The sequence below is a fragment of the Mobula hypostoma genome, chromosome 8 (assembly GCF_963921235.1).
Source record: "Mobula hypostoma chromosome 8, sMobHyp1.1, whole genome shotgun sequence".
Classification (NCBI taxonomy): Eukaryota; Metazoa; Chordata; class Chondrichthyes; order Myliobatiformes; family Myliobatidae; genus Mobula; species Mobula hypostoma.
In genome coordinates, this window is record NC_086104.1 from 2,809,462 (window position 1) to 2,820,514 (window position 11,053).

Genomic DNA, 11,053 nt, shown 5'->3' on the forward strand with positions numbered 1-11,053 from the left:
TGCCCTCTTCTTATTGCTACCATCAGGGAGGAGGTACGGGAGCCTGAAGACACACACTCAATGTTTTAGGAACATCTTCCCCTCTGTCATCAGATTTCTGAATGAAAAATAAATCCATATAAACATATTAAACTGTACGTGCTGAAATTTAGAAGAATGAGAGGGAGGGGGATCTCATTCAAACCTACTGAATATGGAAAGGCCTGGATAGAGTGGATGTGGAGAGGATGTGGGGGAGTCTAGGACCAGAGAGCACAGCCTCAGAATAGAGGAATGTCCCTTTAGAACAGAGATGAGAAGCAATTTCTTTGGTGAATCTGTGGAGTTCATTGCCACAGGCGCTGTGGAGGCCAAGACAATGGCTATATTTGAGGTGGAAGTTGATAGGTTCTTCATTAGTCAGGGCATAAAAGATTTAGAGGAGAATGGGGTTGAGGGAGAATAATAAATCAGTCATGATGGAATGGTGGAGCAGACTCAATGGGCTGAATGGCCTAATTCTGCTCCTGTGTCTTATGGTCTTATGTTCTGATTCTGGTTCTGGCTCTGTCTATTTCGCACCATTTTCCCCTGGGTTTACCTGCAACCAGAGCACTGGTCAGGGACTGGGATCTTTGGCCAACCTGTTGGGAACACTCAACACTGTACACCCCTAAAAGCCAAAAGCTGCGTCCAAATAGCTAGCCTCCAGAAAGAAAAGGAGTCATTACGAAGACCACAGAGAGTTAAAGAATAAGCTTGCTCTAAAACCCAATGCAGGTCGCTGCTTTGATCCTGACATTAAATAGGTTAGATGTGGTTTTCAGATTAATTCTGCTCTAAATTATTAGAAAGAGGAGGAAAGTCCATGAACCTGGATACTCTCTGAGCCTCAACCCCTGACTCAGTCATCTGCTGATATCATTTTCCATGCGAGAAGGTAGAAACCCCTGCACGTCTGCCAGTAATCTGCGGTGAACCACGTGAAGTCTGCCCTCAATAAAAGGGGATGTAGCAACCACTCGAGCAGACAGGCTTGAGGCAGACCTTCCAGTGATCACAGCCCAGCTCGAGAACGACCAGCGTCAGGTGGAACTCCAGCCGCATCAGGCAAGAGGCTTCAAGATGTTTTACAAGGGCAGATTGATGGTAAGAAAAGCGATATTTTTAAATAATGCACGCAGCCACAAGAGATTGTAGATGCTGATATCTTTTAGATTTATATTACAAGAACACTCAGTCCTCGTTTATTGTCATTTAGAAATGCATGCATTAAGAAATGATACAATGTTCCTCCAGAGTGATATCACAGAAAACAGGACAAACCAAAGACTAACACTGACAAGACCACATAATTATAACATATAGTTACAGCAGTGCAAAGCAATACCATAATTTGATAAAGAACAGACCATGGGAATGGTAAAAAAAAGTCGCAAAGTTCCAATCGACTCCCGATAGTCCCCGATAGCCCCGGATAGCAGGCGGCAGAAGGGAGAAACTCTCTCTGCCATAAACCTCCAGGCACCGACAACTGTCGATGCATTGGAAGCACCCAATGAGCAGCTGGATATCAATATGATTGAAAGAGTGCAGAGAAAATTTACAAGGATGTTGCCAGGACTTGAGGACCTGGGTTAACGAGAAAGTTTCAATAGGTTAGGACTGTAGTCCCTGGAGTGTAGGACATAGAAGGGCAGATTTGGTAGAGATATACAAAGTCCTGATGAAGGGTCTCGTTTATTCATTTTCATTGATGCTGCCTGATCTGCTGAGTACCTCCAGCATTGTGTGTGTGTGTGTGGAGTGTGTGTGTGTGTGTGTGTGTGTGGAGTGTGTGTGTCTGTGTGAGTGTGTGTGTGTGTGAGAGTGTGTGTGTGTGTGTGTGTGTGTGTGTGTGTGTGTGTGTGTGTGTTTGCTGCTCAATCATTCATTAGTTGCCCAAGTACCTTCTGCTGGGATTTCGCTCAGCTGAGATTCCCAACTCGAGGATCATGCAGCATGGAAGTAATATTAGAACAATTACAACATTTTGAAAGACATTTGCAAAGGTACATGGACAGGAAACCACAGAGCCCCTCGGTTAATGGGACTAGCTCACTTAGTCAGCATGTGTGTGACATCCAAAGGATCTGTTTCCATGTTGTATAATCCCATAACCGTGACCCCCATGTTGTGGGATTAGGACAGAGGATGATTACTAATGGGTCTATTTTACCCACAATCCCCTACACTCCAGGGTCCACTCTATCCATTAACCAGCAAACTTCAGCATGCTACTGCTATTGTGATTCTGACCAATAAAGTGGATAGAGCCACAGAGTCACAGATCACAGAACTAGGCCCTTCAGACTAACCCAGTAAACCTATTCTTACTAAACCCATTTACCCAGTCTACGTATCTATACTAAACCCATTTACCCAGTCTACGTATCTATACTAAACCCATTTACCCAGTCTACGTATCTATACTAAACCCATTTACCCAGTCTACGTATCTATACTAAACCCATTTACCCAGTCTACGTATCTATACTAAACCCATTTACCCACATTAGGTCCACTGAGTTCCATTCTTTGCTGATTTGAGTGCTTGGCAGAATCTGAACCAGCATCAGGTTTATTTTCACTGATATATGTCATGATGTTTGTTGTTTTGCATCAGCAGTATAGAAATGTTCTGAGAGTTTATTAACTGGAGTGCAGGAGATTGGATAGAATTATGAGGGGTATAGATAGGGTAATGTATGTAGGTTTTTTCCCCTGAGGTCGGTGAGACTCAAGCTAGAGGTTATGGGTTAAGGGTGAAAGGTGAACTGTTTAAGGGGAACATGAGGGGGAATTTCTTCACTCAGAGGGTAGTGGGAGTGTGGAACGAGCTGCCTGGACAAGTGGTGGCTGTGGGTTTGAGTTCAATAGTTAAGAGAAGTTTGGATAGGTCTATGGGAGGGGTATGGAGTGATATGGTCGGGGTGCGGGTGGATGGCACTAGGCACAAGGACAGTTCAGCACAGACTAGATGGGCCAAAGTGCCTTTCTCTGTGCTGTAGTAACCTATGACTATGTTTCTGACATCAAATGTGCATCAGAGCTCCAGAAAGGTGCTGGGGGTGGGGTGGGTGTTCTGGCAAGGAAAGAGCAAGCACCATATAAGAAACATAAATGAAATATCATACATAATTATTGCTAGAAAACCCAACAAGAACGAAGTCACCGGTCTATTTTAGTTCAGTGGTCATAGTGATGAGGGTAGTGCTGGCTGAAGAGCTAAAGGAAAGCAGCTGTTCTTGAACCTGATGGTGTGGGACTCTGGCAAATGGTAGCTGAATGAAGATAATGTAGGCTGCAAGGAGGGGATCTTTGATGCTGGATGTTGCCAGTTCGAGGCAGTGCCTCCTGGAGATGGTACTGATGGGATGCCCATGGTGTGTGGGGCTGATACCACCAGCCTGTGCGGGTTCGGACAGTGACATGCCACATGCTAATTTTTATCTGTTAGAATTTTTGTGTTAATATTTCCCCTGTTCCTTCCCTTTCTCCTACGGTCCACTCTCTTCTCCTATCAGATTCTTCCTTCTCCAGCCCTTGACCTTTCCCACCCACCTGCATTTGCCTCTTTCTGCTCCTGTCACCTTTTTTATTCTGGTGTCTTCCCCCTTCCTTCTCAGTCCTGAGGGAGGGTGTCGGCCTGAAATGTCGACTGTTTATTCCTTTTCAACGATGGTGCCTGACCTGCTGTTCCTCGAGTGTTTTGTGTGTGTTGCTGTGCTAATATTGTTTTATGTGCTGCTTGTGATATACAGTATGTGATATACGGTATGTGATATTGTATGTGATATACGGTTTGTGATATATTGTATGTGATACATGGTATGTACTGTGCTTTGCACCTTGGTCCTTGCAGAACATTGTTCCATTTTGCTGTACGGATGAAAGTTGACCTTGAGCTTGAGATCATCGTGGATCAGTGATCCCCATGGTTTCTGGGTAGGAAATCCATACGGCGTAGGCGAATGGTGTAATTCTGCTCCTCTCGAGTCTGCTCTGCCATTCTCCTTCCCCCCGTAACATTTCACACCCTTGTTGATCGAGAACCTATCAACCTCCACTTCAAATATACCCAATGGCTTTGCCCCCACAGCCATCCGTGGCATTGAACTCCACAGATTATTCACCACTCTCTGCCTAAAAGAAATTCCTCACCGTCTCTGTTATAAGTGGATGTCCCTCTGCTCCGAGGCTGTGCCCCCTGGTTCTAGACTCCCATTATTGGAAACATCCTCTCAACATCCACTCTTTCAATATTCAAAGTGCTTCAATGAGATCCCTTTCCGTTCTTCTAAACTGCAGCGAGTACAGGCCCAGAGCCATCAAATGATCCTCATATGTTAACCCTTTCATTCCTGGGATCATCCTTGTGAACCTCCACTGAACCTTCTCCAATGTCAGCACATCCTTTCATAGATCAGGGGCCCAAAACCACTCACAACACTCTAGTTGCTGTCTGACCAAAGCTTTGGAAAGCTTGAGCTTCAGAGACTCCTCATCGAAGGATCAGAGGTGGAGAGGGTCAGCGACTTTAAATTCCTCGGTGTTATTATCCCTGAAGACCTGTCCTGGGCCCGGCACGTAAGTGCCATTATGAAGAAACCACAGCAGTGCCTCGACTTCCTGAGCAGTTTGCAAAGATTTGCATGACATCTAAAACTTTGACAAACTTCTATAGATGTGTAGTGGAGAGTGTATTGACTGTTTATCACAGTCTGGTATGGAAACACCAATGCTCTTAATTAGAAAATCCTACAAGATATAGTGGATACAGCCCTCTCAACCATTGAGAACATCTACATGGAACGTTATCACAGGAAATCTGCATCCATTGTCAGGGACCCCCACATGCTCCCTTCTCACCTCTGTCATCAGGAAAATATAGGAGCCTCAAGGGCCACACCACACGATTCAGGGATAGTTGTTCCCCTCCAGTCATCAGGCTCTTGAACCAAAGGGGAGAACTTCACTCGTCCTATCACTGAACTGTTCCCACAACCTAGGGGCTTACTTTCAAGACTCTTAATTGCATGTTCTCGATACTTATTGCTTATTTATTTATTATTACTATTATTACTTCTGTCTTCTTGGATTTGCACAGTTTTTTTCTCTTTTGCACAACAGTTGAATGCCCAAGTTGGGCAGTCTTTCATTGATTCTGTTATTATTCTGTGTTGGATGTATTGAGTTTCCCGACAAGAAAGCGAATCTCAGGGTTGTACATGGAGACGTATATGTGCTTTGATAATAAATTTACTTTGAAGTTTAGGATTAGCTTTACTTGTCACATGTGGGGGGGGGTGAGGGGAGGTTAAGTGGAGACAGGTTCCACAACCACCATCAACGACGCTGCCGTTTGCCTCCAGGTAACTGCGGTGCTGGTCACCTTGCTGCTCGCTGCCATGACAGACCCCGCTGCGGCGGGGAAAGGGAAGAAGAATGGGAGGAAGGGGAGCCACCTGCGCTTGAGGAGAACCACAAAGTACACGCTGGAACTGGGGAACCTGAAGCTGCATGCCGACTTCCCGAAGCACAGCCAATATTTCCACGATGCCTCCTTCAGGAACCGCTCCCTGTCCCCTTGGCATTATAAGTAAGTAGCCCTACAGCCCTCTCTCTTCTTTATAAAGATTAGCTTCATTCATCACACCTACCATGCATCGAGACACACAGTGAAATGTTCCGTCTGCATCAACAGCCAACACAGTGTGAGAATGTCCTGGGGACAGCCCACAAACCCACATCTCACTGACACTAACCAGTATGTCTTCGGACGGTGGGAGGAAACTGGAGCACCTGGAGGAAGCACACGCGGTCGCAGGGAAAGCGTACATACGCTAGAAATTGTACCGATTGCAGGCGTTGTCATAACATTAAGCTACTGTGCTGCCTTTATAGACCCCATTACCTCCCGCACAGCCAGCTAAAGAAACGCACCCTACAAGGAATAGCTCTTTCCATCACTGCCGATCTCTTCAGCACACTGGCATCTCCACTGTGTGGGCTGAATCTCTTCATCAGGGCTGGAAGTGAAGAGGGCAGAAGCCAGAATAAGAAGGTGGAGGGAGAGGAAGGAATACAGGCTAGGAATTTAACTTCCCATTTCCATTCTGACATGCCAGTCCATGGCCTCCCCCACTGCTACGATGAGGCCACATCACGCTGGAGGATGAACACTGCATGTTCTGCCTGGGTAGTCTCTAACCTGATGGCATGAACATTTATTTCTCCAATTTCTACATCCCCTTTTATTCCAGTCACCACTCTGACTCCCCTCTCACCCCTTCTCTTCTCCTCACCTGCCTATCACCTCCCACTGGTTCCCTCCTCATTCCCTTTCTCCCATGGTCCACCTATCACCTCCCAGCTTCTTACTTCATCTCTCTCCCCCACTCATCCACCTTCCCCCTCACCTGGTCTCACCTGTCACCTGCCAGCTCGTACCCTTCCCCTCCTCCACCGATCCACCTTCCCCCTCATCTGGTCTCACCTGTCACCTGCCAGCTCATACTCTTCCCCTCCTCCACCCATCCACCTTCCCCCTCACCTGGTCTCACCTGTCACCTGCCAGCTGGTTCTCTTCCACTCTCCCCACCTTCTAATTCTGGCATCTGCCCCCTTCCTTTCCGGTCCTGATGAAAGGTCTCGAGCCAGAACATTGTCTGTTTATTCCCCTGCAGAGATGCAGTCTGACCTGCTGAATTCCTCCGGTGTGTTGTATATGTGACTGAACTCTGAGTGTTGTTGCTAGGTTTTGGACACTCATGATGGAGTGTCCTCGGCTATGTTGCTGGAATTGTGAAGTTTCTGCAGTTTTCTTTTGCATTCTCATGTTTCCTTACAACATAGACCTGATGAGCGAAGTGGCTTCTTTCTATTGTGAACACAACAGCTTCTGCAGATGCAGGAAGTCCAGAGTAACCACACAACATGCAGGAAGAACTCAGCAGGGCAGGCAGCATCTGTGGAAGGGAAGAAGTTTCGAGCTGGGACTCTTCCCTGCACTGATGCTGCCTGGCCTGCTGAGTGGCTCCTGTTACCTGGAGGCAAATGCCAGCGTCATTGATAGCGGCTGGAACTGGCCAGTGCACAGAACCTGTCTCCACTTAACCCCCTCCCTTCAACATGCACACACGACAAATAAAGATAATCTAACACTTAGCCAGTTTATCCCTCAACTCTCAGATTCCATCATTGACCTACAGTGGTCAATTAACCGTGCAACCAGATTTGCTGGTGGTACATCTCATTCTGTAGATGCTGGAAACGTTGAGGAAACACACATAATACAGGATACGAGAGGTTGCTCTTCGAATATGAGAGTGACCTCACCCTGGCCCAATAGAAGCATATGGATGGGTATGTCGGAATGGGATTGTGTCATAGAATTAAACTGGGCAGCCACTGGGAAAGATTGTGCAGATGCTGGAGATTCCAAACAACCAAACTGAGAGTGGGTAACTGTCCTATGCACCTAAGGTTCAAAGTTCAAAGTAAATGTATTATCAAGTACATACGTGTCACTCTATGTAACCCTGAGATTCACTCTCTTGCGGGCATTCGTAGTAAATACAAAGAAGCAACAAAAAAAAGTAATAACAATAAATAAATACGCAATAAATATTGAGACCACGAGATGAAGAGTCCACAGTGAAAACAGTTCAGTGATGGGCTGAGTGAAGTTGTCCCCTCTGGTTCAGCAGCCTGGTGGTTGAGAGGCAATGACTGTTCCTGAGGCTGTACCTCCTTGCTGATGGCGGCAAGGAGGAGAGAGCCTGGCCTGGGTGGAGGGGGTCCCTGATGATGGACGCTGCTTTCCTGAGACAACGCTCCTTGTGGATGTGCTCAGTGGTGGGTAGGGCTTTACCATGACCAACTGGGCCATGTCCACTACTATCCGTTCAAGGCCAGAGTGATGAAGGAAGAGTATATTTGTCCCGGTGACTTTGTGACTGACATTTTCCCCCTTTTCTCCTACGGCAGAAAGGACTCCGATGATAACCGCTACCCTTCCATCATCTTCAGGGCAGAGTGCAGAAACAGCTACTGCCTGAACAGTCGGGGCCTTCCCGACCAAAGCTTGAACACTCGCCTGGTCAAGCAGGAGATGCTTGTCCTCAAGAAGAAGTCGTCGCCTGGCAACAAGATTACTTTCCATGTGGAGAAAATCTTGGTGCCCGTTGCCTGTGTCTGCGTCCGCCCAGATGTGCATACTGCCTGACAGAGACAGCCGTAGGCAGCCAAAGCAGAAAGTAATATTAAGCCAATTAGTAGCACGTTCCTTTAGCATTCCGAACTAGAGTCACAGTGAGGGAGACAGTATTTTCATCATAAGCCAGACTAACGTATTGCTTTAAAGCACCCACTCCAGCCGGTCACCAACATAACGAGAGGCCCCACCAGCACAGTATTGCCCGTGCTTTGCTTGAGAATAAACGCCTTCAGTAGATCCCGCAGCCTGAGCGGTTAGAATTGCAGGCTTCACAAGGAGACCATAGGACCATAAGGCCATTACATTTGACACCCTTACTAATCAAGAACGTCTTACCAGACCATGAAACAGAGGAGCAGAATTAGGCTATTCGGCCCATCGAGTCTGCTCCATCATTCCACCACGGCTGATTTATTATCCTTCTCACCCCCATTCTCCTGCCTTCTCCCCGTAACCTTTGACACCCTGACTAATCAAGAACCTCTCAATTTCACCTTTAAGTATATTCAGTGACTTGGCCTCCACAGCCACCTGTGGCAATGAATTCCACAGATTCACTCCTCATCTCTGTTCTAAAGTGTTGTCCTTTTGTTTTGAGGCTGTGCCCTGGGGTCCTAGACTGCCCTACTTTTGGAAACATTGTCTCCACATCCACTCTATCTAGGCTTTTTGATTTTCAATAAGTTTCAATTAGAAACACCCTCATTTTTTTTAACCTCCAGCGAGTACAGGTCCAGAGCCACCAAACGCTCCTCATTCATTAACCCTTTCATTCCCAAGATCATTCTTGCGACCCTCCACTGGACCCTCTCCAATGCCAGTGCACCCTTTCTTAGATAAGGGGGCCAGAACTGCTCACAATACTCCAAGTGTGGTCTGACCAGTGCCTTATAAAGCCTCAGCATTACATCATTGCTTTTACCTTCTAGTCCTCTGGAAATGAATACTGACATTTTGCCTTTTGCCTTCGCCGTGCAGTCAGTGAACTCGGTGAAAGATCACAGGACATAGGAGTAGAATTAGGCCATTGGGCACATCGAGTCTGCTCTGCTATTCCATCACGGCTGAGTTATTATCCATCCCGGCCCCATTCCCCCTGTAACATTTGACAGCCTGACTAATCAAGACCCTACCAACCTCTGCTTTAAATGACTTGGCCTGCACAGCTGTCTGTGGAAATGAATTCCCTCAGCTTGCCCACCCTCTGCCTAAAACTCAGGCCCTCCAGTCCTGGAGGCATCTGGTCAGTGAATTCACACAGAATATCGATCTTTTGTTCTCCTTGTCTTTCTCTCCATCAGCCAGACTAGGTAATGCAGCTGCTGACAGACAACAGCACCCCCCTGGGAGTGGCGTCTGAAGTCACAACCCATCAGCTGGTCGCTGGCTAATGCCCTCAGCTGAACCTTTGTTTAGCAGGGCTTTGCCATTTTTACCAGCTCTTTAAACCGAATGGTGACGTGCCCAGATCGTGGGACAGTATAACGGGAAGGCCTGTGTTGACTGTAAGCATCGCCCCAGCGGTATGGCCATGTCATATCTGTGGTCAGCACATCAGCCCCCAGTCTGAACTGGCACAATCCTGGCTCACATCTGCTGGCTGGTACGGCCTCTGCTCACTGTCGTGTCAGAGTAGGAAGCCAGGCAGGAAGGAGAAATCCTGGAGAAGTCCACCTGAGATCTGGGAAGTGAAGCAAAGGGAAGTGTCAGAATGTATTAATTATTAATTTATTAAGTTATTTTAAAAAATATTTATATGAAATATTTCTGACTAAAGAGCCTCACTGTACAATTTAATTTTAAAATAAAGATTTATGTTTCAAGCATCTGTGGTTTCCAGTCTGAGTGTTTGCGATCAACGGTGCTTGGCTAAAGACAGGCAAAAGTCTGATTTTAAATTTGCTTTATTTGTCACACATGCATCGAAACACAGCGTGACGGTGCTGGGGGCAGTCGCAAGCGTCACCATGCTCTGGCACCAACATGTTGGCTGTCCTTTGTAGCCAGCGATGACAGGAGACCTGCGCAAGTGAGTTTTTCTAAGGGGGTTCGGAGAGGCTGTAGAAGAGGATTACCAGGATGTTGCCTGAATTAGAAGGCGTGTGTTATCATGAGAGGCTGGACAAACCTGGGTTGTTTTCTTTGGCGCGGTGGAGGCTGAGGTGCGAAGTTCAAAGTAAGTTTATCATCAAAGTATATATATGGCAGCATATAGTGCACAACCCTGAGATTCATTTTCTTGTGGACATTCACAGTAAACACAAATAAACAACAAAAAACACACACAGGTTGGACGATCAACCAATGTACAAAAGACAACAAAATTGTGCAAATACAAAAAGAGAAAAAAAATTAATTAATAGCAATAAATAATGAGAGAATAAGTTGAAAATCCCTTGTAAGTGAGCTCATAGGTTGTGGGAACAGTTCAGTGATGGGGTGAGTGGAGTGAAGTTGGGTGGAGTGGAGTTGGGTGGAGTGAAGTTGGGTGGAGTGAAGTTGGGTGGAGTGAAGTTGGGTGGAGTGGAGTTGGGTGGAGTGGAGTGTGGTGGAGTGAAGTTGGGTGGAGTGGAGTGTGGTGGAGTGGAGTGTGGTGGAGTGGAGTGTGGTGGAGTGGAGTGTGGTGGAGTGGAGTTTGGTGGAGTGGAGTTTGGTGGAGTGGAGTGTGGTGGAGTGGAGTTTGGTGGAGTGGAGTTTGGTGGAGTGGAGTGTGGTGGAGTGGAGTGTGGTGGAGTGGAGTTTGGTGGAGTGAAGTTGGGTGGAGTGGAGTTTGGTGGAGTGGAGTTGGGTGGAGTGGAGTGTGGTGGAGTGGAG

General features: G+C 46.9%; 1 protein-coding gene across 1 annotated transcript; it reads left to right on the forward strand.

Moving 5' to 3' along the window:
* The first annotated feature begins 1,026 nt into the window (after positions 1–1,026).
* il17a/f2 (interleukin 17a/f2) lies at positions 1,027–10,007 on the forward strand. Its single transcript, XM_063054935.1, has 3 exons — positions 1,027–1,128; positions 5,394–5,620; positions 8,011–10,007. Exons 1-3 carry the CDS (start codon positions 1,105–1,107, stop codon positions 8,246–8,248), a joined length of 489 nt encoding a protein of 162 aa, XP_062911005.1. The 5' UTR covers positions 1,027–1,104; the 3' UTR covers positions 8,249–10,007.
* The last annotated feature ends 1,046 nt before the right edge of the window (positions 10,008–11,053 follow it).

Coding starts and splice junctions, on each gene's coding strand:
- il17a/f2 (XM_063054935.1), top strand. CDS start 1,105: ATGTTTTACAAGGGCAGATTGATG. Junction 1,129..5,393: donor TTTACAAGGGCAGATTGATG/GTAAGAAAAGCG, acceptor GTTTGCCTCCAG/GTAACTGCGGTGCTGGTCAC. Junction 5,621..8,010: donor CTGTCCCCTTGGCATTATAA/GTAAGTAGCCCT, acceptor CTCCTACGGCAG/AAAGGACTCCGATGATAACC.